This window comes from Ursus maritimus, unplaced genomic scaffold, assembly GCF_017311325.1.
Source record: "Ursus maritimus isolate PB19 unplaced genomic scaffold, ASM1731132v1 scaffold_10, whole genome shotgun sequence".
Lineage (NCBI taxonomy): Eukaryota > Metazoa > Chordata > Mammalia > Carnivora > Ursidae > Ursus > Ursus maritimus.
Window position 1 is genome coordinate 62974651 of NW_024423344.1, and position 26742 is coordinate 63001392.

At 41.4% G+C, this 26742-nt stretch overlaps 1 protein-coding gene across 1 annotated transcript in view; it reads left to right on the plus strand.

The window, feature by feature from the left end:
* Positions 1-1264: 1264 nt before the first annotated feature.
* GPC6 (glypican 6) overlaps positions 1265-26742 on the plus strand; it is a 1044955-nt gene continuing 1019477 nt past the window's right edge. The window contains exon 1 of the mRNA XM_040623810.1: positions 1265-1432. Within this exon, the coding sequence (XP_040479744.1) occupies positions 1273-1432 (160 nt within the window). The 5' untranslated portion in view covers positions 1265-1272. The remainder of the gene's footprint in view (positions 1433-26742) is intronic.

Here is a 26742-nt window from a genome sequence, read left to right on the forward strand (position 1 = left end):
CATTGCTTCCTTGTTGTGTTCCTTCTCCTTAGCTCTCCTGTTCCTCCACACACTAGAATCTAAGCGTAAGGACTTCTGATGCAAGATTATGTAATATTTGAAATTAAAAAGGGTGAAATTTATGAGTCCAAAACCAAAAATTAAAAAATAAAAATAAAAAATTACTGGTCTGTGTGCACGAAATGTCTTTAGATAACAAAACAAAACAAAGCCAAACAGAAATGAGACCATTAATTACCCCGATGATTGTGCTCTGAAAGTCAGGGGTTCCCCAAATGTTTATTTCTACGCGGGCTTTGTGTTTCAGTAGGTCATAAATTGTTGCTCGTATTTAGAGCAACAATTGGAATTACGTGGTCCTTTAAGTCCACAAAAGCATAGTTTAATGCCACATATATTAATGACTTAAAATACTTTGTCTTTCTAGATTACTTACTTAAGTCTTTAAAGGAAACGTTTCGGATCAGTATGAAGGATGTGAAGTGAGTGAGAAAACAGAACCGCTTCCTTTTTTTCCTTTTTCTTCTACCGAGTGGCAAGAGATCCAGTCCAGGTTTTGCTTTCGACTCTGCCTCTGAATTTCGGCTGTGCTCAGTGTAGCACGTTTCTCTCTCTCCCCTCCTTTCTCCTTCCCTCTAGCCTCCAGTGTCTGTCTCCGGGATTTCTCTCTTCCTATTTCAGGAGGACTCTCACAGGCTCCCTCAGCCTTGTGAAGCTGAGGTTTCCCCTGGATCCCGTTTATCCCCAACACATACCTCCACGCACACGCGTCCCCAAGAACCCGCGCTCGCCCCGACACACACGCGCGCACACACACTCGCGCTCGCCTGTCCACCTCCCTCTCCGGGAGAGCCGGCGCGCGTTNCCACCTTCGCCGCACACTCGGCGAGCCGAGCTCGCAGCGCTCTACGATTCTGCGGCTCGGAAGTCGGATCGCAGCTCTGAACCCCCATGGTGGTTTTTTTTTAAACATTTCTTTGCCTCCTCTCTCTCGTTTTTTATTGCACCGTTTTCGAGCTGGGGGGCTAGAGGAGCAAGGCGGCTGCTTTCCCGGCCAGCCCTGGTTGGCTTGCCATCCTCCATCTGGCTTATAAAAGTTTGCTGAGCGCAGTCCAGAGGGCTGCGCTGCTCGTCCCCTCGGCTGGCGGAAGGGGGTGACGCTGGGCAGCGGCGAGGAGCGCGCCGCTAGCTCTGGCGGGCTTTCGGCTCGAGGGGCAAGGTGAAGAGCGCACGGGCCCTGGGGTTTACCGAGCTGGATTTGCACGTTGCACCATGCCTTCTTGGATCGGGGCTGTGATTCTTCCCCTCTCCGGGCTGTTGCTGTCCCTCCCGGCCGGGGCGGAGGTGAAGGCGCGGAGCTGCGGCGAGGTCCGCCAGGCGTACGGTGCCAAGGGATTCAGCCTGGCGGACATCCCCTACCAGGAGATCGCAGGTAAGCGCGGGCGCGCGGCCCGGCAGGCTGCAGCCCTCCGCGGCGCACGTCCCCCGGGCCGCCCGGCGCCCTCCTTCCTCCCCCTGTTGCTGAGTTGTTGGTGTTCACTTTCTGTCAGGGCTCTCCCGGACGCCGGCGGATGCTCCGGCGGCTGCTCCCGCGGGGAAGGTGTGCGTCTCAGCTGCCTCATTGTGTGCACACGCGGGAGCGCCCTCCCTCCCTCTGCTCTGGCGCCCGTGAGTCCCCTTCGTTGTGGGCTCGGGCCGGGCAGGCCGGGGAGCCCGGGACACCCGGGGGCGGCCGCGGCGCGAGGGCAGGTCGCCGAGCGGGGCGCCCACGCCGCGCCTCTCGCTCAGGCAAACTTGGAAGAACTGCGGCCGCAGTTTGCCCAGCGCCACAGTCTGAGTGGCGCCTTCCCCACTCCCGCCCTCGCGCCGGCGGGGGCGGTGGAGAGACGCGGAGGGCTCCCCTAGCCGCCCGCTCGGCTCTCCCGGTCCTTCCGGGAGGCAGAGCGCACAGCGGCCCGGCCGGGGGCGGGCGAGGCCGGGGGGACCCCACCGGGGGAACCCGGCCTCCGGACGTCGGCAGTTCCGGGCTGGTTTGGGGAGTGCACGGGCTGCCAGTTTCGGGCTTGGGGCGGGCTTTCGCTTTCCGGGTCCTCAGTGCTTTCCCCATTGCGGTTGGTCACTCGCGGTTCGGGGGACACCCCCGGCACCCGGCGCGGCGCCCGGACCTGAGCGCGATCTCGCCCGCCCGCCAGTTCTCAGAAGCTGCGCCAACTTAAGCGGGCGGCTCACTAGGGGGTTTGTTCGGGGGTCCCCGGACCCCCGCGTGCCCCGCGGGCCGAGCCACTAGCATTCCTGCGCCGAGAGCTCGAGAGCCCCCACCCCCTTTCTCGGCGCCAGTGTGTGGGTAGCACTTGGGCTCCAGCAACTTGCGCAGCAGCCCGAGTGCGTGTTTTCCGGCTCTTAGCTCCAACCGAATGGGAGCTTCTCCGGGGCTCTGTGAATGAAACGTGTCGGGGAGAGATAATCCGGTGGCTGCGAGAGAGCACAGCTGAGGGAGGCAGAGAGAGGCCAGGAGATGCTGCGAGGGCGCGGGCTGCTCAAACCCGGCCGTTGAAGTCCTCGGTGACCTCAGATGGTCAAATCAAAACGCTGCATTTCCACCAGCCTCTCTGCATTTTGCCAAAGAGCTGGTCGCCTAGTGAAAAGCTTTTTGCAGATATCTTAAAACATCACAGTTTCGACATGTAATGCAGTTGCTGTTTTATTACGGTTGATCTGCAAACTCTACAAGTGAAGGTTTTAACTTATACCGAAATGAACACATTTGTAGAAATTTAGGCATTGGGGGGAAAAGAGCCCATGCACACGCTAACAGCACCGAGCATGATATACAGGGAGCCTTTTTCAATTCTGAGCCAGACGTAGCCAGCCTCTAGTGAGTCGGAGGCGGAACCTGTGATGAATTATAAGACTACTTTTCTATCCCTGTCCCTTCTCCCTTTTCCAGAACTCCTTAATTTGTTAATCAGTGAATAGAGAGCTACTGCCCCCACAGCTCCTTAAGTTTCTTAACTCTCTTTCCCCTTTGTCTACTGTTATTTCATTCTTTTTAATTAATTGATAAGGATCAGCTTTGCTTTTTTCTCCTCCCCAAATCTCAGGGAATTCAACTTTTAAAAGGTTTTATAGTATGGCTCACTTCTTCTAGGAACTTTTTCTCTTCTAATCTGGGCTTTTTTCAGACCGTATCTTTTAAGCACACAGATATTTCCCAGCATGATTTCAGATATGATAGCTCAGAGAAGAAAATAGTTAAATATTTTTAAATTGCTTCAGTATTCTTTAGTGGATTATGGGACTTTCAGGAGGCTGCACTTCATCCTTAGTATGATGCAAATCTCCTTAATATCAAAATGAAGGTTCTCAGTGGAAATAATTTCTGTACTTACCATTTACTTTCCTGAAAACATTTCCAGTGGTTAAAATAAATCCTTTAGATTTTTAACTACAGGTTTTTTTTTTCTTCTCCCCCCCCCACCTCTTGACAATTACAGTGTTCACTAATTAGCTATTAAGTTCTAAAACGTGCACTTTTGTTAAAATCACTTTCTAGGACTAAGGGTCCTGTTGACTTTGCCTTAACCCTGGTGTGCTTTGATGCTGGTGGAAATGATCAAGATACAGGTCACTGTGGGCTCAGAGGCACATCTGATAGGGAAACAAATGAAGTAAAAGACAGTTGTATATTAAGGATATATATTTTTGCTTAGGAAATCTGCCCCATTATTAAATGAAAACACTCTTTTGCTCTTCCCTAGTTCCTGATACTATTTACATTTCATTATCTAGTATGCGGTGGTTATTCTTTCTTGAAACTCCCTTTCCATCCTTTGCCTTGTTTGGATTTTTAATGGTTTGCTTGAGAAATGGCATATGCCAGTAGTCTGCCAGGGAACATGAATTTAAAGAAACTGCTGTTCATAATTTAGATTCATGAGAGCTGTTTCTAATTGAAAGATATTTGCAGGTAGCTTGCCTGGTAAAATAACTGAGAAGTAATATAAGGACATTATGTTTCATCATGACATTATTAAAGTTTTGCTCAGAACTCACAATTGTGAAATAGTGTTGCCCTTTTCTATTCTAGGATAAAAGGGAGTTCTTCCAACTCAATAGATGAGGGGCTGTGATGGGTAATATATAAAGTTATACTCTGATAGAGTGCTTGGGAGGCCTTTAAGGGGCAGGTTGCACCATTAATCTTCACTCAGCCCTGATTTTAAGCCATCCCAGGAAGATCAGATAGACTATCCGTCCTTGTTTAAAAGACCTCCAAAGGAGAAGACCCACGGGCCCCTCTCAGCAATCCATTCTAATACTTAGTAATTCTTGTGGTATCGAAGTGTTTCCAGATAACTAGCCCAAAGCCTTTCCAGTGTGCTTGCTTATTTTCTTCTGTTCCACCTTCTGGGAAGATATTGAGCAGTGGGTCATCAAGTTCTTTGTTACGAATGTTATTTTGATCAAAGGAGGTATGAAACATTCCAGTCTTTTCTTTGAGCATCTGTAATAGTATCTCATTTTCCAACCCACCTCATCTCGATGACTCTAACCTTCTAAAAGAACTCAACAACTGAAAAGAAGTATCTGCTTAAAAGATGGGGCAATTCAGAGAATGTTGTTTTACGCTTACTGTGCCACTATGCCTTGAGCCTTCTTGGAGTCATTAATTATAACTCCTTATAGCTGACTAATGGTGACTTATTGGCTTCATGTCCACTTTTTTTCATTAGTTATCTAATGCAGCTGTATTTAACAATCCCTTATTTGGAAATGACTATGCCCAGCACCTATTTAAAAACATTACCTGCTTCTAAAACATTAGACACTGCCTTATTGACTCCTTTTAATAATTTTGTAGATCTGGTCATAATCCCCATTTTATAGATGAAAAGACTGAGCAGCAGAGAGACTCAAATTATTAACTTGCCCAAGGATGACTCAGCTAGAAAGTGGTGAGGCTAGAATTGCAACTCAGGCATTCTGACTCCAGGTACCCGAGTCCTAGACGTAATCCTGCCCGCTGCCATTCTGTATTTGTTGAATGAATGTGTGCAAAATCAATTCTTTCTTCATCTACTAGGTACAGAGCCTGGTATGATCAATCACCATATGTATTCCCCCAGAGTTTGTGCTGAATATTTTTCTATTTACTTGCAACATTTATAATTTTTCAAAATCACTTTGAATTTGAAATTTATGTTCTCAGGAATTAGCCATGCTACCATCACTAAATTGTTCATGTATTTATGTGTTTTCCCAATTTTTTTTTTTAAATTGTGTCTCTGTAGCTATATAAAAGATGGAAACTAAAGAATATGTATTGGTACTTTTCAGTATACCAGGCCTACATGAATAATGGGTTTGTGCAACAAAGCTTGCTGTAGGAAGTTGTCATAGGGGTAGAGGGAGGAGGGAAGTTTATCTCCATAGATAGGAAAAAATATAATTGTTTTCTCAGTATTTGTCCCTTTTTGTGTCTCAGGTGTTTTGAGAGCTGGGCTACAGGTAGATATTAAAGCATTAAACTCTTACCCATCTCTTGAATATTAATTTATTTCAACACTCTAATAATCTATCCCAAAATCAAATTAAGAACAAAATATTTGCTTATATTCTGCTGATACACTAGTGACTTTTTTCAGTCCTCTTTTATTGTTTTCAAATTTCAGTATATGTATTGCTTCATTTTATCTGATCTTTGTCCAACAGTCATTTCCTTTCTTTGGTGGGTTTCCCAGGGAACCTGTCCACCCTCCCTGCATTCCCTCAGCAAACTAACTTACTTAATACATTTGCCATTAACACATTCTTTTTTTTTCTCCAATTTGTATGTAGATATCATATTAACATAAACAGAAAAATGGTGTTGGGTAACGCTTACTCTTTTATAGACACGTCAAATACCCTACTTTGAAATAAATTATTTAATTTCCATTTAACTGTCTGCTTCATAGATTTGCTTTGCCCTCTCTTGAGATAGCTGATGTCTTTAAAATCCTTTCGAAGAACTGTGGGAGAGGTATAAATGAGTTAGCAGAACTTCAATTTTTTTTTTTTTTTTATGGTTTGTCAAGTCACTAGATTTCTAAAAGAATCACATTAATGTCAGGTATCAAAGCAATCTAAAATCTAGGCTGTTAGGAGTGCCACTTGTTAAACTCTCGATTTGGGAATTAATTTTAGAATGATCCTTGCAAACAGAGCTATCTTAGCTGATTTAATTAGAGGATAATATGTCATCATTGAGAACAAGAGTTCATTTGAGTTGACTGATACACTTTTTTACATAAAACTCAATCTTTTGACTATACCACATGGTAATTGCTGGTGAGTAGAAATGTAGGCTACTATCAAAAGTGATTTAAAATATACAGCATTATGTCCTTTAAAGTATTATAGTATAAACATTGTGTCATAATTTATGTGAGAGTGTGACTAATGTTCTTTTACAATTATGGGTGAGTTTTATGAACATTTATGAAATACAAAATTATTGAGTCCTTTTAAACCAAAGTGACCTACAATTCAGTCACTAGATTTGTATAGAAATATGAATTTAGGATAGAAATTGTAGTAAGAGAATTGTTGATAAAATAGTTTATTAGCTTAATCTTAATTTATATTTTAAGCCTACCAAAATAACATTTTAAAGACATTTTTTCCCCCTTAATTCACATCTCTCGAAAATCTTCTAGCAAAGCCAGTTGTCTTGACAGTTTAAACAGAATACCGAATATTCTTTTAAACTTGGTGCTTATATCTCTTTGCAGACCAAATTCTGCTCTATTAAATTCTTTAGCTGGCACATAATTGTACTTTAAGTAGTTTCATAGACTTCTTCAGTATTATTCAGTTTTCAGTTATTTCCATGATACTGTTTGAAAGTGTAATTGGCTCCCTGGGATGCCATATTTGTAAATAAAAGGTTTCATAGCAGTAAGTCTTGGGTAAAGGTTTAAAAACTCTAATAATCCTGAATGGAAATATTTAAGAGTTTTTAATAACCTTGGATGAAAAATATTTTTAAACAAATGTACCAAAGAAAAATAGAAATTTGATTCCACATTTACACATTATCCAGGTTATTGATTTATTTTTATAATTCATTCTCTATTTCTTTTAGGCATTTTTTTTCATTCATCCAATAAATATTTCTTGTATACCTACTATGTGTAATTCACTTTGCCAGGTGCTGTGTATAGGGCCTCAGTGGATTTCCATCCCAGCAGGGAAGCAGAAATTAGGGGCACCATTCACAATGAGTGGCTGAGGTTTCAGCAAGCATGAGGGTACTTGACTCCATGAAAGCATTTAATAGGAGCATCTGATCTCATCACAGAGTTTGGGAATGCTTCCTTGAGGAAGAGCAATGGGCAATGGACTCTGAAGCATGAGTACATAATTAGTACCTGTAGGTCTAGAAGACCCTGAAAGCATGAGAGGACTTTGAGAACCTGGGGAAAACAGCAGTGAATGGAAAGCCCCGTGAGACTAGGCCCCCGTGGGCCAGGTTAATACACTGTCCAAAGATGGCCCATGCATGTTGGCCCTATGTGGTTTACCCATTCACCGCAAGTATGGACCCTTAGCTCTAAAGCCTGTGGGTGTTAAACTCAAGTTTGTACACATCCGGTTGTTTTATATATAGCCCAAAGAAAATAGACTTTTAACCATTTAGAGCATGCCTCTTTTGTGTACCCTGCAAAGCTGCATACGGCCTGCTAGTGATTTATAGGATGAATCTGGGAAATAAAAAAACTCCCCAGTTGCTTGCCTCTCCACCCTGTGGCTGAGCAACATTGCCTAGATCCTTAATTCCCCTCCCCACTCCTGGGAGTTCCCTGAACTGCATCCCCTTCTGGTAGTGGCTCCTCTGTTATGTCTGCCAGGCCTCCAGCTGTGGGGGACTTCCCCTCCTATTCAACCTGTCAGGTGTCACCCAAATAAAGCCCTCTGTGTCCTGCTGCCACCTCATGGTCCTGTCTCTTACCTTAATCAGCCCTGAAATCCCTGGAGCTCACTGCAGTGACCTTGGCCTTCAGCCTATGGCAGTGAGAAGCTGTCGAAGAATGTTCCAGTCAGGGTTGGACTTGATTTGAAATGTTACTTTGGTAGCCCTGGAGAGAATGGATTGCAGGGGAGTGAAAGCAGAACCCAGAGTCATAGATGCAGAAGACAGATTGGTAGTTGCCACAGGAGGGGAGGGGTGGGGAGTGTGATGGGTAAAGGGGATTGAGCAGTACAAACGTACATTATAAAATAAGTCATGGGCATGTAATATGCATGGGGAATATAGTCAAGAATATTAACTTTGTATGGTGATGGATGGTGACTTACTGAGGTGGTCATTTTGTAATGTATACAAAGGTCGGCACTGTTATGCACCTGAAACTAATACAATATCGTAGGTCATTTATACTTCAATTAAAAAAATAAATAGGAGGTAAAATTGATACAACCAACAGACCACAAATCAATCAGAAGTGAATCACTGAACATGTAACAATGACTATGAACTGGCGTCTGTGTATGTAGAAGAGAGGGAGAGATTGAGAGAGAGAAGCAAGCATTCCAGAAATATTCATTGAGTTTACAAGGCCATGTATATAATTCTGGTATAGTTTATGTGTGCTTTTAGTAGAGATGAAACTCAATATCATAAAACCAGCATGGCATTGTTAAGAGTATCAATGTGGCTGAGACAAAGGAATTTCCCAGATAGGGTAGGGTGAGATGTTAACTCTCAGAAAGTGAAGAGTTATCAAAATGTATGTAATCAGCTGTGCCATTTTGAGACTTAAGTCTAAGTTTTTTGTCCTATGGCAGTGTAAAAAAAACTTAAAATCTTTACCAAGATGAATTAATTAAATTGTTACTTCACTCCCTAATAGGTAAACAATGCTATGTCCATGGCTTAAGTACCAAATACGATTCTGGTTGTAATGATAGGAATCAAAAAAGGAAGAGACTGACTTTGACCTTGCTGAAAGGAAGAGGTAAAATTTAATTGGGAGTATAGTATTCAGGGATCTCTAATGAATCCAAAGCAATAGGATATATAGATATAAGTATATATATGAAGAGATTTATTATAGGAATTGGCTCTGGAGGTTATGGAGGCTGAGAAGCCCCGTGCTCTGCCGTATGCAAGCTGGTGACCCAGGAAAGTGGTGTCATTCAGTCTGATGCTGAAGGCCTTAGGCGGGGTGGGGTACTGGTATAAGTCTCAGAGTCCAAGGCTGGAGAACCAGGAGCTCTAAAGTCCCAACGTAGGGAAGGAGATGTCCAGGCTAAAGAAGAGAGTGAGAGAATTTGCTCTTCCTTCACGTTTTTGTTCTATCTGGGCCTGGGTGGATTGGATGATCTTCCCTTACACTGGTCACTCCTGTTACTAAATCAAATGCTGATCTCTTCCAGAAACATCCTCACAGACACACCCACAAATAATGTTTTACCAGCTATGTGGGTATCCCTTAGGCAGGTCAAATTGACATATAAAATTAACCGTCACAGGGACATTGAATGATGGATAGTGTTTGACAAACAGCCATGAAAGAAGAAGGCATGGAGGGGGGTTAAATTTGTAAGTGAAATAGTACATGTGGAGGATACTACAGAAAGGGATCACTTAAGAATTTGTGAGAAATAATATTGAAAAAATAGGGTGGGGTTGTATTTTTGAGGACCTTGTAAACCCTTGGTTTTATGTGGCAGGAAGTTCTCGGCAGTGAAGTGACAAGATGAAAGTATTGTTTTAGATGGGTCAAGCACCATAATCAGGATGGAATAGAGAGGAGATCATTAAACGCCCAGGGGGAGGGAAGGAGGCTAGCCAGGGGGCTGATTTAGATACTAAAGCCTGAGATGCCAAGGGCCAATATGAGGTTAAGAGGCAAGAAGAGGGGTGAGTGAGGTCATCAGAGAAGAGGCAACATTAAAAAGCAAAAAAAAAAAAAAAAAAAAAAAAAAAAAAAAAAAAACAACAAAAAAACCCCCAAAAAACGAAAAACACAAAACCCAACAAACAACAAAACAAAAAACTAAAAAAACTTTACTCTTGCTACTTAGAAGTTCCAATAACAAGGGTTTCAAAAAGACAAGCTGCTGAAACTCTTTCCTGAAATTATCTGTTCATTTAAGATACTTTTGGCAGCCGGTCACAGAAAATCCTAAATCGTCTGGCATACCCACTCAGGGAAAGCCATCATTTCACCTAAGTTCCAACCCTGAACAGTTTTATGATTGCGAAAGTGGGAAGTTAACACTATTACCAGGGTCCCAGGTTCTCTCCATCTCTTGTTGTCTCTGCCGTCCTCATTCTACCAGGGACCTTCATTATGGAAGCAAGATGGCTGCTGAAGTCCTAAGAGTCAAAGTCTCATTATGATGCCCAGAGGCACACAGTGGGGCTGTTTCTAACCATGTGTGTCTCTTCATTGATGAGACAGACTACTGTCAGAAGCCCCCTAGCAGATTTACCCACCCTCTCATTCCAGAATTGCTTCCTGAGCCCATGCCCAAAAGAGAAAAGGGCCATGGCTGTTGACTTGAACTAGTCATGGTTACTCCCTCAGACAGGGGCGGATGTCTTCCTTCCTTAAGTATATGGCCACTGAATTGCTTGGTAAGCTTCATAAGAATCCCCAGGAATGGGGTAATGGAGGGGTAATGGAGAAATTGAGAGTAACTTCTCAGATTGTCTGAATTAATTAGGTAGTTGTCATTCTTGTGTATTAAGTCCAGTGTTTCTCAACTCTGGCCAGTGGTGAACTGACACGTTTAGCAATTGGCTTTCAGGAAGGCTTTCAGGGAGACCTGATTTGTTCATTTGCCAGTTTCTGTGGTATAGAAATGGTCCCACTATGACAGATTTCAGGCTACTAACAGTTTAACAACCAGCTTACAAAATTCCTGAAAATTTACCAGTTGGCTCTTTTGAGTTGGAAGGAGCCAGGGCTATCCTGGAGTCATGTGAGATACTTAAAAACAATCCTTATACTTGGGTTCTATCTTTAAATATTCTGATTTAATTGGTCTGAGACAGGCACTCTTTTTCCTGTCCTCCTCCCTCCCTTCTTCCCTTCCTTTCTTTTTCAGGTTTCCGGAACATTTCTGATGTGCATCCAGGGAAGGGAACCAGTTCACTAAAGCTGTGCTTCATAAACTTGACCCTACATCAAAATTACTGGAGGGCTTGTTAAACACATATGCCTGGGCCCCACCCCCAAAGGTTCTGATTTAGTCATTCCTGGGCGGGGTCTGTAATTTGCATTTTTTAAAATAAGTTCCCAGGCACCATCTCTTAAGTCCCTGGGGGCCAAACTCTGGGTGCGTTCACTGTGGTTTTAAATACAGTTTTTTGGTCACGTGGGCAGTCAGATTTGGGCAATGATCTCTGTTATTTCTCATCTTGATCATAGGTAAGAATCCTAACAGAGAAAGTGCCTCGCTTTCAAATTGCTCCCTCCTCCTCCTCCTCCTACCCCTCCCCCATCACCTCTGCCTTCTTGCAAATACTTACTTTGGCCACTAGGGGGACTAAGGGAAAGAGAGTGATTGGATCTGTTCAATCCATAAGTACCTCTGTGTGGAACAAAAGGGACCCAACTAAGCGCAAGCACACAGCTACAAGAGTAGGAGAGAAACTCACCATTGCTTTAAAGGGAACTAGGTAATATTTTCCGTTTCTTTTACTATAGGATCCTTATTATTCTTGTTAATATGCCAGGCTTTCTTTGGGTACATGACTCGTTTTTGGGGGGGGGTCCTATTTAGAACATTTCTGGTGAAGAGTAATTCCATCTCCCTACTCCCCACTTTGAGCTGTTTTTCCTGCACTAGTCTCCCAAATGCAGATCTAGCCATTTTTTCCTGACCTCTAGACTCTCATGCAAGGAGACTGCATTTAGAGCTGGTCAGTCTTCATTTTATACACATTTAATTAAAGATGCAGCATAATACATTCAGGGCATGCACACCTGTGTTCTGTGGGCTTGAGCGGCTCGTGTGTTTGCTCCTTATTACAGTTCTTGGATTTCTTGAGAAATTGGCTTCCTCTCTTTGTGTCCCCAAGATAGTGGAGATTAGCAAGGGCCACTGCTCCTCAGCTGAATTTCAGGGAACTAGAGGTGTTTCCTCTTAAGGTTGCAGTAAGGTTGAGGCAAATATTTTCTGTGCAAAGAAAGCACTTTGAGGTCTTCTTTTTAAAAAAGATGAATAATTTTCAATTTATATTTTCTTAATGGGTCAGCATAGCTCAAAGTCAATAGTGCTTTTGAAATGAACTTGAAAAAAGCCACTATGCTTTTAGATATTATAGATATTTTAAAATGACAGGCCTTAACTTTTTCCTGAAAAAGTTAGAAAATACTTTAAACATACTCTAGCTGTTTGCTTATCCTATTTTCTTCTAAATCCCAATGATTGGGAGTTTTTAAAACTTGATAAATGACATATTTTTCCTTTTTTATAGCAAGAGGTTTAGCAAATGTTTTTGAAGAGTTTAAATGATCTTTGACATACTAGGAACTTGATTTGGAAAATAAGAATTTGTAATTCTGAAGTATTAATAATTTGGAAATGTAGGATTCCTGAACATTCCTACTTGATCTATTACAGCTTCTCCTCCAGCTATATATTTACATTGAACTTAGGTAACATAGTTTACTGTTACTTTTACATTATCAAGTGCTAATGTGTGAAAGGCTTTTATTGTCCTTTTACTACTCATTTGATTATGTGGTATCTTATTTAATATTCTTTCACGGACTTGGGGGTATTTAGACATCAGGAGGTCAAGTACTATGTTAAAAGCTTAGGGGGCGCCTGGGTGGCACAGGGGTTAAAGCATCTGCCTTCGGCTCAGGGCGTGATCCCGGCGTTCCGGGGTCGAGCCCCACATCAGGCTCCTCCGCTATGAGCCTGCTTCTTCCTCTTCCACTCCCCCTGCTTGTGTTCCCTCTCTCGCTGGCTGTCTATCTCTGTCAAATAAATAAATAAATAAATCTTAAAAAAAAAAAAAAAAAAAAAAAGCTTAGGCCAGTCTTTTTATATGACTGCAGTAAAGAATATATTCATTTCACTTATATCACCACATGGCTCTCATTAAAGGTCAGTTTCAATCAAATATAAAATAGGTTACAAATGTCAAATCTTATGTCATCAACAACAAAATTATTTTGGATAATCCCTTTACAATTACTACCTTCCCCTCTTTAAAAAAAAAGTAACTTGAGTTCTTAAAATTAGAGATCCTCATGATGTGTTTTGTACAATAGACATAAAAATTACATAAATCCATTTTTTACTTTAGTCAAGAAGATATGTATAGAGTAATCACATTGAAATTCCAGTTGAAACACCAAAATTATACTTTTTCATTTTGTTGTAATATTAATTTAACAAATTAACTCTGAATCAATTTCTTAGCCTGGGTTATTGATGTAAAGTTAAGTAATATTATGGGAAGTTACGTGCAGAAATGCAAGCTATGATTTAAGAGTGGCAGTTTATTCTTATCCAGAGCATGCTCAGTAAATTATAGAAAGGTTTTCAGTTTAACACAGGGTTGAGTATATATAAAAATGTAGGTTGTAATGATCTTAATTCTAGGTGGTAACTAAGGTTGCATTTTATAACTGGAATGATGAATTCCTGTAGCTGAAAAGCCTATAATGGATTGTAAAGTGAATTTTAACCTTTCTAGCCACGAGTTTGTAAAGTACAACTCTTGACACACCACTGTTAAACCTCCGAACTATTTATTTTCAACAGTTATGACCTTGTATTTGAAAAAAGTTTATAAATGCTCTATGTTCTGAAAGGCTTTGAAGCAGTATTATTTGGAAAAAAATGAGCCTCGCTCACAACTACTATAATCAGGAAAATAGAAAGATGGAATACAAACAAGCCAGAGCAGGCTTTTCTCCATGGCACATTTCCCAAAGCCGTCTTCATTCAGGGTGACGCTTCCGATTTTAACCTAATTAAGCATCAGAGAGAACCCGTGTCCTCAGAGATGAGCCTGGAAGTCCCGTGCTGCTCCTTCCCTCCCAGGCACTGCCGGCCGCTGTCCGGGACTTCTGGAAGGTGCCAGGGATGCCCAGAAGGAGGCTCTGGTGTGCAGCGCCAGCCTGTAGGCGCACCACCTTCAGCCACATTTCAGCCCGGTTACTGTGGAATTGATTTTCACGGCTCATGACAGAAGCTGTTTTCAGCCCTTGAAAAGGAAGTAGCTGGGGCTGATACTCCTAACACAAACAGCAAATTGCTCCGTGGCTTTCATAGCCTTCGAGGTCTGTTACCTTAAGGTTCTAATGGCCTTTTAACAGTGTTTCCAGCTGAGCAGCAGATGTAAAGGATACCGAACATTGAAAGCAGTCTTCTTTTTTTTCTCCTCCCTGAAAGAATCATTTTTTACAAATATTGTACCAACACCATATCCTAGGACCTATTCAATGACATGTTAGATTTGAGAAACTGAACCAAATCTCAGACGAAGTATCGTCAGTGCCATACACCTGCCGCCTCACTGAGCTGTGTGTCCCATGGTACCGCCCGTCAGGAGCCGAGATCCTGTCACCGTTAGTAGCGACCCATTTGGTTATATCTCATCAGGGAAAAAAAAAAAAAATTAATGGAACCCCACGAAACCTCTAAAACTCCTTATACTTACATTAAGTCAATTCATTTTCATCCTAAAAATTGCAGCGTGCTTTTGAAAACAATGCATTTAGCTTTAGGAATTATATCCAGGCTACCTTTGGTTTCCCTTTCTACTGCCTTGAGTGCTAGTTTTGTCCTTCTATTGGTTGGTGTGAGATGTTTCCTCAATGGGGAGCTATGGCCTCCCTGCACAGTGAACTTGAAGGCCTTTAAGCTTTGGTCTGTGGAAGAAGGTTAGTATTTTAGTCTTCTGGACTATTGGGGAAAAAGTCAGACATAACCAGAGAACACTTGTCGAATTGGGCATTTTTCCATTTTAAAATATTAGAGACATAATATGCCTTTTGATTTCACTGAGGTCCAAGCGGCTCTTGGTATGTCAACTTTCCAGTGTTAACTACACGAGGTAAGAGAAAAACGGCCATGCCAATGAGTCATCATTCCTCACTCCAGGAACTGGCCTATTTTACAAGCTTTTGGGGGGACTTTTAGGAGGTAAGTGAGCTGCCACCATTTTCTTCCCCCAGAGTTGAGAGTACACATATGTTGAAACTCTTGATGTGAACAGACATGCAGTTTCTTCCCTTCTTGTTTTCTTCCTCTTCTTCCTCCTACTCCCTCTCTTCTTCACGCACGTAATCCATGGGAGGGGGGGGATTAGTGTGGTCTAGTTTAAAACTTAGTGTGGTCAGTTTCCCTCTTCCGGGAATCTCTCACGTGGGCGGCCTGCGCTGGTGCTGTGGTTGGGCAGAGACTGGCTTTGGCTCCCGGCTGTATCACTTTACCTTTGTGAACCGGTCTGTGCCTCTGTTCTTCCATCTGGGAACAGGGATAATAATAGTTCCTACCAGTCATCCTTGTGATTGTATTGAATGGATAAACATTTATAAAGCTCTTAGAATAGTGGCTGGCATACGATTAAGGCTGTATACAATTTTGAAGGCAATCAATCTCTTGATGAGGGGAGGGAGTAACAAGGGGAGAGAGGGGAAGAGGGAGTTTCCTGGGGCCTCTCCCGTCTCCCGGGCTTAGTTTGCCTGCTCTGCGAGTGTCTGGGGTTGGTGTTCTCTGTGATCTGCTCTTGTGCAACTTGGGAAAGAACCGGTAGTCCCCTTTCCTGGAGTGCTCACCCTGACGGTGGTCTTTTCTGGCCCTCCAGGCCTTGGGAATCACTGGCTTGTTCTTCACGTGGCCTCTGGTCCCCTTGTAGCCTTGATCACCTGCTGCGGTGGGAACATGATAAGCTTTCTGGTCTGCAACTCAGCCGCATTCTGAATCTACCCAGGAGCGTTCTGGAGACCACTGGGTCAGACTTGTGCCCTCTCAGTGTGGGTGTAGCCCTCCCTCTGGACATCTTTGCCTTCAAGGTTAGGGTCATTGCCAAAAGCCCACCAGGCAACCTTTTTGCAGATTCCTAAACAGATTTTGGGCTAGGACTATGAGAAACAAACTGAGGGCTTCAGAGGGGAGGGGGGTGGGGGAATGGGATAGACTGGTGATGGGTAGTAAGGAGGGCACGTGTTGCATGGTGCACTGGGTGTTATACGCAACTAATGAATCATCGAACTTTACATCAGAAACCAGGGATGTACTGTATGGTGACTAACATAATATAATAAAAATAAATTAAAAAAAAAAAAGAAATCCCTCTTCCCTTTGGCTTTCCTGTATTGATGGGATGCTCAGAGAGGAGAAACTGGGAAATGTGGGGAACCTCCATATACCTCCCTCCTTCATACAGACCCTTGGGGGGCAGAGGGGGATGGGTTTCCCGCCTTTGTCTTCCTGGCTGGACCTCAAGCCCTTCATCCAGGGTTGGAGATTTGTCTCCCAAAGAGGTCAGGTAATAGACATCCATGGCCTTGGAGGGGGAAGTCCGTAAGAAGACAATAAATTAAAGGGCAAACAAAACTGAATCAATGAAAGATTTGCCAAATATTATCCTCATTACATATGCAATTTGGAGACTTCGGAAGAATCTCTCAAATATCAAGTGAACTGGGAATAACATAAATTCTTTGTTTTTGTGGGAATCTTTGGGCTTTCTGGCAGATGGTGTCATATAAGTCATATGACTTAATTCCTTGTTTTGTGCTTACTAATTGGTTATTTTGAAGTTTTCTTTACCTCCTTGAACCTCAGTTTTCCCCTCTATATAAAAGGGCAATACCACAGCCTGGCTCATGATATTGTTCTTTGTGAGGTTTAAATGGCATAATGCGTGTGAACAGCCTGACAGAAAGAAGTCTCCAGTAGATGTTAGCCCTCCTTTTCCCAATTCCCTCCTGACACACGTATCACGATGAGAAATCTTCCTATTTCTTATTCAGGAGAGGAGAGAAACCTAGTAGGCTCTAATCCCCACTGTAAGACTTAGTCATTTTTAATTTCCTTTTATGATAAGCTTCTAAGAGAGAAGCTCTAATAGAACGTTAAAAGGTGATCTTGAAATGCTGTTAAATGTCAAATAGCAAATCTTTTAAAAACATTCTCTTTCTTTTCTTTTTGGTCTTCTTGGAACGGACTGTGAAACTTCCCTTTCATGCTGTTCTCACAGGTTCCTGTTGTGCCTCCTGTCCTCAGAATGGTATATCTGATGCGTGCCTTTGATTATTTCACTTTGCTTAAAGCAGGGTTTCTCAGACTTGAGTGTACATTAGAATTACCCAGAAGGCTTGTTCAAACGTGGGCTGCCAGGTCTCCTTCTGGGAGTTTCTGAATGGGTAGATCTGTGATGGGGCCAGTGCCCGGGTGATGCAGATGCTAAAGGTATCCAGGCCACACTTTGAGAACCACTGGATTCAAGTTTAAGCCTTAAACTATCAAAAGTCAGTTTAGTTCTCCAGTGGCCTGAGAATAAATACCCACCATCTTGGTTTGACATTCAAGAACTGAAACTCTCTTACTTACTTCCAAGTGCCCTTCTAGAAATTTCTGTCTCATAAAACCTTTTTCATTCAACTCAGTCTTCTTTTTGTGTCTCATTTCCTTTGCTAATACTCATGACAATGCTTGCTCTGTCCTTCCCAATTTTCTCTACCAACTAAAATGCAGTGTAGCTCAAGTTATTCTTCATGCATTTGTCCTAAGTTACCAAGTCCCTATTTTTTTCTTCTTGCCTTGCTTGTGTAGTGTTTGTCTCTTCATTTGGTAATTAGCCAAATTCTGCCTTCCCCTGACTCCTAAATTGTTGTCTTGTGTCCTTTAAAATGAGTCACTTAATTTTCGTTTCCCAAATTTGCCTATGTGATATGTGGTAGCTGAGGGCACTTAAATATATATTTGTACTTTCCAGAGCACAGTATGTGAGCATAGTAGGTATTGACTAAATAACTGACTACTCCTTGATGGAAATATAAAAAGACTTTTTTGCTTTTTTGGCCAGGCTTTACTGAAAGACAACTTCAAGTAAGATCAAAATTAAATGGTGTAATATAAAGACACCCTTACATTTTCCTTGAAGGAGTGCAGCTGATAAGTTATATTAGCTAAAGCCAGTGGAAATCAATTTGTGAAAGTATAGACCAGAGTTTATTGTGTGGAACATACATTTTGTTGCTTTCACTTTATTTTAAAGCATACATTTCTCTCAGTGGAGCACCTACTGTATATAGGTGTATGTCTACCAAAATGTTTTTTCAGGGGTGCCTGGGTGGCGCAGTCGTTAAGCATCTGCCTTCGGCTCCGGGCGTGATCCTGGCGTTCTGGGATCGAGCCCCACATCAGGCTCCTCTGCTAGGAGCCTGCTTCTTCCTCTCCCACTCCCCCTGCTTGTGTTCCCTCTCTCGCTGGCTGCCTCTGTCAAATAAATAAAATAAAATCTTTAAAAAAAATGGTTTTTCAAAATGTGGCATATTTTAGCTACCACTGACAGCAATTTTCGAATGCCTGAAAAGATTAGAGAAGCTAAACGTAAAGAGTACTATAAATTGCAGTGACATTTCCTGGGAGATAAAGAAACTGATAGAGAGGAAAGTTAGTTTAAAAAGTCAGGCCTAGGGATAAAGCAATCAAATTGTACCACCTTCGGAATGATCTATTTACGATGGAGTCTTTGAATAATAAATTGTGCCACCAGAATGCTCATAGGAACCACTTGTAATTTTCTGAATTCCATTTTAAGCTGTTACCTACCTGGGCTCTTGTGCTTATTATATCAGTTCGGGTCAGTGCAAATTTATTTTTAATTACTTGGCTGAAGAACAGCACCCACAATTTCCCTGCCCTTGAGGCACACACAGAGTTGTGAAGACAGATACATAGATAATTTGTTTCTATATGATGAGGGGAAGGCTGTGACAAAGGCTCTGGGGACCTAGAGGAAAGCAGGTGGAGGCTGAGGGCAGGTAGCGGTGATCCACTGGAGGGCTAGGAGGGGAGGCGGTGAGGGCTCTCAGTGGGGGAGTAGGAAGTGCCTTTTTTCGACACCACAATAATCTATTTCTTGTATAAGATTAATTGTTCTTCCATGTAAATGGAAATGAACCCTAATTATATAGTAAATAGGGAAGGTTGAACTCCTCTACCCTTCTAATGCAAATTAGAAGGTCATGCCCTATGAACTGCCTAAGAAATGGGCAACTTTGGTTTTGCAAAATGTATCAGTTGATCTCTGTCGAAGCCAATAGAACATGCGTCTGTCCTTGGAAAATTGTATATACATTCCCAAGCGTGATGTTTAACTCCACATTATTTTAGCTCCCATGTTTTAATGAAATTTGCAGAGAAACATTAGGATAGTAGGTACATGAATCACATGATAATCCCTGCTAAAGGTATAGTTTTAAATGGTGATAATCCTATTTCGTACACAAACTTATTCCGTTGCAGACATTAGCATATCATTGTGCTGTATATTTTGAAAAGTCCTAGACACCATAGCGACCCTATCAAAGTAGGTGTGATATATGTAAATCAGAAGATAAATATTTTGATGGGCAAAGATGACATTTGCCATAGATGGCTAAAAATGTGAATCCCTTTTACTGACTTTCTTACACGGATGGTGCAAGAAGTGGTTCTAGCGGGAGGAAAGGTGAAACCAAGTTAGCTTTTCTTATACATTTGTGCATTGCAGTGATTTGACTTGGTTTATTTTTTAGTTTCTCTATTTTCTATCAGGTTTGAAACTGTGAACATTTAAACTCCTGTGCTGTTGCAGTTTGCATATGAAGATGTTTTAAGCAAGTTCTGACATGATAAAAAAAAAAAATAGAGAGGATGCCCAGATGATAACAAGTAGAAAAATTCCTCCTTTCCATAAAAGCCTCCATTCTCGTTTGTAAAGCAGAATGCTCTCTCTTAAAAGTAACAGCTGCAAAAAAAAAAAAAAAAAAAAAAAAAAGAAGAAGAAGAAAAAAGAAAAAAAAAGGCAGGAAGGCAGAACACACTCATCTAAGTTGTAAAATATGTTTTGGGAGCTCAACAGGGATTTTGCTGTTCCTGAGAGAAAAAAAAACAAAATCTAATTTTAAAACGAAGGTATTTAAAAGCATGGCACAAGAGAGCCTTATTTTTGGAGCTGGTGAGCGGCCAGGATGCGGCCACTTCGCTGTTCCTGCAGGAGCCCAGGCAGGCTACCGGGCGCTCGGGCAGCACTAGCCCGTGCTGCTGGCCGGGTGTATTAGCAAGCACCTGTCTTTTCCAAATGCAACAGTGGATGAAATAAGAGAATTCCAGAAACAGTTTTAACACAAAAGCAATTTTGGTTTTCATAAAGTTGATCTGTTCAAGTGAATATTCCTTTCTAAAAACAAGATTGAACTTTTTTTTTTTCTCCCCATATAGAATTGAAGCTCTGAACTTGTGTATTTCTTTAGGTGTTAAACATATTGATCTTTTGGGTTACACTGATCTTTTCCTAATAGTTGTAGCATTGAGGGGGCTGTTTGTTTTCTGAATAGTGTGCCTGATCGCTGAATGAAAGGCATAACAGTCTGTCAGAGACCTTCCATGGTAAGTCTTGGGACTTTGTTTCTTGGACAGAGCACCAATTTCCCAACCTGGGAAATATAAGCCTCTATACCTAATGTATAGTTCTGAGGTTGAGGAGTATGGTGTGTGTGTGTGTGTGTGTGTGTGTGTGTGTGTGTGTGTGAGAGAGAGAGAGAGAGAGAGAGAGAGAGAGAATTCACTATTAACCACAATAAATAATAAAATTTTGTTAAAGACTGATAGAAAGCCTAATTTGCTAAAGTGTAAATTTCAGCTGAGATAGACAAATTTCATTTTCTTTCTCTAAAGGAAGTTTCTCTATTTCACTTGGAAAAATGGGACAGACACTAATGATGCTATGATTTAAAGGTGCTTTCCTGTGGACAAGAGAGGTCATTTTTTTTTTTTTTCCTAAGAGGGAATGCATTTAGAAGGAATAATTCCTCCCTTCTCTGATCTCTTGCAATTTTTATTTAAACTTTTTGGTGCAGTAGTCACTTTCTAACTTTTTCACAAATACAAAATACATTTGACATATTCGATTATGTATCTGACATATTTGATTTGTGTCCTGTGAGTTTATAAGATCCTAGAAATTAGGGCCAGGTCTACTTTATCCTTGCACAGCCCTTAGCTCCTGGCATGCAATAGCATACATTGAATGTACCAAATAATGACAATGGCTTAGGCTTTCATTTGATTCCTAGGAAACCACCTCTCACGTAGATGTTGACCAACTCATGTATATTTTCTGTTATGAAGGGCATGCTGTATACTACTACACATGTGCTAACTTTCAGTCTTTATATTGTTACTTTTCATTTCTACAGATTTTTCTTGAGCACAAATGAGGTCAGAGTACCTGGCTCTCAATGAGTTTATACTCTAGGAGGGAGCACAGTACGAGGTGTAACGTAAGGTATTGCCTGTGGAGACCGATGTTGAGATATTCTCTACCATGCAAATTACTAAGCCAGACATAGCATTTATATTTAGAACTGGTCCAGCGGACCGTTGTACATTATTGGTCCAACCCTAATTTTGTGGGGGGGGAGACCTTTTTTGCATTTTACTTGTCCGTTTGCTTCTGAAAAATAAATCAATATTGTAGAGCCATAATTTTACAGTGGGTGAAATAGTCTTATTCACTGATGTTTTTGCAAGGATAAAGCAGACAATCTGCTCTCTTCTCTTGCTATAACAAAAATATCAAATGATTGACCTTTCCATGTAGTGGAAGATTGCCTTTTAATCAAATGAAATGGAATCAAGATAAAGCGTGGAAATTATAGTGCAGTTATTAAAAATGGGCTTTATGTTTTACCAGTGAGTCTATATAATAACATATAACATTTATTGAGCTCTATGTTCCATGTAGTATTTTGAACTCTTGTAGGATCTCATGTAACCCTTACAGCATCTTTTTGTCATGGGTAGTGTCACTCACATTTTACAGATGGGAAGACTGAAAGAGAGGAAGTGCAATGAACTTGTCTAAGCATACAGACGGGTTAGGCAGATGAGCCAGGAAGATTCCATAGCCCGTGGCCTTTACTACTATCTGTGTGAATCATATGGTTTTATTTTTCACAGGAGCAAAATGCTTTTCTAGAATTAAACTAATTTACTCAAGTATTGGGCTATGCAACTTTTCATGCAATTCTTTCCAAATATTATGCCTCACTTAACTTTTCATTTTTTGAGAAGGTAGGAAGTAGCAAACATGACTCCACCCTTCAGTCATCTCTAGAATCTTTCAGTAACAAAAAGTGATAATTTATAGCTTAAAAGTATATACTTTGAAGTCATAACATAGATAATTCTGTACTGTTCCATTATTATTATTCTAGCTGTTTGACATCTGAACTCCCTTTCTAACTTTGGAGAGGTCCTCCTTTTGAGTCTAATGGGAGGCAGAGCTTTCCTACTACTATATGAACCGAAAATACCAGGTGCTTGCTTTCCCAGACTCCTTTGTGGCAGGGCTGGGATCACACGACCTAGGACGCACCAGTGAGATTTGCCTGCCCTGTTTGCAATGGGAGCTTGTCACACAAAGAAGTAGGGACAGTGGAGAATTTATTCTGGGGAAAATCAAAGACAAGGTTTAAAATTTATTTTATTATAGATTTGGCCAAACTAGCTTTTGAGTCCTTAGTACTGTTTCTCTTAGTGCTGCTGGGGTTATGAAGCCAGTGTTGGGTAACCTACAGGCAGACCAGGACTGCGTTTAGGCCACTTGTAAACAGGGGCATCAAAAAGTATTTTGGGGAAAAAATAATATTTCAAGCACTGTAGTAGTCATCATGATAAAAGTCAGAATTTGTGTGTCTTTTCACTTTCTTTGTAGTTCAATATTGATTTAATTTGAGTTATATATTGTCATGGCAGGTGAGTAGGTGGGGACACATCATTACCTTTTTCATGCTCAGGGTCAGACATCTATCTCTAGTTCCTTTGAAATGCAAAGCAAACTCCTTCACGAAAAGCAATTTTTCCAGAAGGAAAGTGAAGGCTCTTACACCTGGAGATCTAAAGGCCAAGATGTATTACCAAGTCTTCTATTTCCCTTTTGAAGCCTATTGATCATTAAGCAGGTATTGTTCTTTCTGTAAAGCCGGTCCCAAGAGGTGTGGGCAGTTAGGGAGAAGGGAATTTGAGGAGCATGGCTCAGGTAGCAAGAAGGAGGGGAAAGCAAGGGTGACCCTCTATGACAGAAAACATTGAAGGATTCAAAGCATGTATTCCAAATTCAGAGACTTGCTTATCTTCTAGGTTTTCCCAGGCTTCCCATTTCCTAAGAATTCTATTTCTTAGCAATTAATTTCTAAGAGTGATAAAGCATCCAGGATGGTTTGATGAGGCCAGTGCTTTGTACTAGTAATTTTTTCCTGTAGAATTGATGTGAAACAGCTCTTTGCCTTGAATATGAATATGGCTTTTTAAAGCATTCTAAGGTATAAGAAGGATCCAGTATATAAATGCCACTTCTAGTTAAATACATTTTGTAATGTCTTCGGGGGGGGGGAGAGCTTCCTTGTTTCTAGGGAAATTGAGTGTAAATCCACCACTCCAGAATTCTCTGAGGAATGTGGTTGCTGTTTGAAGATTTTAAGCCCCTTCAGGGCGAGGTTTATGCAGTTTCACGTGTGCTTTGCCCAAGGTTGGGACAGACAGATAAGCTTCTTAACTGGTGGATTTAACTGACTATCGGTTCATTTTTGAGGTGTCAACCTGGGCTTTAGTGGAAAAATATTGAGGCTCGGCAAGTATTGAAACGGAAAAGAAGATTAATAAAGATGAAGTAACGTTGATGTTTCTGGCTTCATTCATGTTTATCTTCTTTTTCTCTATCTATCTATCTATCTATCTATCTATCAATCATCTACACAACACCTCACACACATCTTACGTAGATTATATATTTTTTAATGTGGAGTTGTGAAAGTGCTCATGTGGGGAGTCAGGATACATAAATTCTGACATTGGACTCTAACATATTATATGTTACAGCCTATTATGACTCCTTGCAATTATTTCTTGACTTCTAGAACTTTCCTCCCGTCAAAAATAACCCTTACCTTTCTCAGGCCCAGATTATAGAGTTTTTTGTCGTGACAATGACTGTGGGGGTACTGGCTTCAGATGTTAGCTCAGCAGAGGAAAGGAGGTAGGGTTCCAGAAGAAGAATGAGTGGGAGAGAGCAATTTAAAAAATGGGTGGAAATGTAGATGCTCTCATGCTGGGTTATATTTAAATCTGCTTGTGAAAAGAAATGTGATGAGGACTTAAAGTCCTTTAAAACTTCAACAATTGACATATCATGACACATGCTTCCAGATGTTTTTAGTTTCCAAAAATTTATGTGTTGGTATTACAGAAATATTTAGCGATACAAAAGGATTGGCCTCTTCAGAGGCAACCGTTCTTACAGGCATTTGTGATTCTTCTGTTGATGTTTTATGTATACACAAATATTTATAGATGTTATATGTATTTACTCAAATGGTAACACACTGTATACGTTTCTATTCAGATATTTTTGCCACTTAACAATTATCTGGAGACTTGTTTCATTTCAGCACCTAAGGTCTCGCCCCTTCCCCCTCCCCACCACCAAGGTTGTATTTTATTTCCTGTACGGCTTTCCCATACCTTATTTACCCAGTGGCCTATTCATGGACATCTAGGTTGTTTCATTTTTGCTATTATGAGCTATACTGTCATGAATGTTGTTACATGAACACCTTTTCATGTAAGTGGGACTTATCTCTAAAAGAAATTCCTGGAAGTGGAATTTGTGGGGGAAAGTCATAGGCATCAAATGTTTTGATCGACATTGCCATGTTTCTCTGCATATAAAATGTGCCAGATTACCCTCAGAGCAGCAGCAGAGAGCACTCGGAATTTCAGTGTTACACAATCCCAGAGGATGCTATTCACGTGATAGGACATATGGATGGAGTTGTGTTTTCTCTGCAGTATTTCCGGTCCTGCTTGATGCCAGCTCATTGCTCTCCTGTTTTTGGGGCCCTTGGTACAAGGTTATGGGCTATTCAACTTCAGGTGGAGTGGATGGGTGGATGGACTTTTGGGGATTTGCTTCAGGTGACGTTTCTCTTTAGGATTGCGCACCATTGCAGAAAGAAGTTGTGTCAATGAAAATAGGTCTATTAAATATGTGGGGTTGATGGCACACTGGAAACAAAATGCTTTATCTCTGTATTTGGAATGGAATATGGGAGTCTCTATCCAAGTGAGCCTGGTATCCATTACCAACATGCACGCATATAAGAAGTTCGTGAAAGATGATAAGAAGATCATTTATGAAATTTCTTAGAGGTCTGCTGTCTGAGTTTTTAAATCTGGCTTGCTTAATTTTAGACACCAAACATATGGCCATAGCTAATTATATGCTTAAATGCGATGCATTTCAGAATGGTTAATGTTATTTTGCAAGGGACCTCTCCGAGGCAGTGATAATAAGATATGTGGTGAGAAAGATAGGAGATGTATGTAAAGTGAAATTCTGACCATTTGAAAGAACTGCCATAAACTTTGGAGAAACTGATTTGTTATGAACTATGTTTATGTTTATTTTTGTGGATCTAATGTATAAACCATATCTGCATGTATATGGGTATGTGTACGTGTGTATATCTCTAAAATGTACACACAGTGGTGTGTTCGAGCCAGCTCATCCCGGGCCATAGGGCCAGTTGTTCAATTTTCAGGCATTTGCTAAGGTGATTGACTTCCCATTAGTAGCTTCAAATCAGCCACGAGAGGAGTATTTATACCACAGAAATTGGCAAACACTAAAAATTAGGACCTTATTTCCTCGAAAGCTCATTGTTAAACACATACCAGTCCACCTCCGTACGTGTGTATGTATAATCAATACTCTGTCCAAAAATGAAGAAACCTTCAGAACTATTAAAAATGCACTTGTTTGTGGGTGCCTGGGTGGCTCAATCGGTTAAGCATCCGACTCTTGGTTTCTGCTCAGGTCATGATCTCAGGGTCATGAGATCAAGCCCCGCGTCTGTCTCTGTGCTCAGTGTGGCGTCTGCTTGGGAGTCTCTCTCTCTCTCTCCCGCTCGTGCTTTTTCTCTCTCTCTCTCAAACATATAGATAAATCTTTAAGAAAAAAGTCCATTTGCTTGCAGTGTCTGTTTTCTAATAAGCAGGGGAAAGTAGAACTTAGTTCTGTGGTACTTTTCTCATCAAAGCCCTACTAATGCTTTAAAGATTAATTTTACTTTTTTTTTTTTTAAGATTGTATTTATTTATTCAACAGAGATAGAGACAGCCAGCGAGAGAGGGAACACAAGCAGGGGGAGTGGGAGAGGAAGAAGCAGGCTCATTGCGGAGGAGCCTATGTGGGGCTCGGTCCCATAACGCCGGGATCACGCCCTGAGCCGAAGGCAGACGTTCAACCGCTGTGCCACCCAGGCGCCCCTAATTTTACTTTTTTTTTAAGTGCCAATACCGCATGTATGTATCATTATAGTTTCCTTTTAATTTGTGTGTAATTTCTGGTTATTTTTGAATAGTTTCATACCAGAAGAATCTTCTGCAAGTAATACATTATAGACATACCAATAGCATGATTTACCAAGACTCATGGTGGTAGCTGTT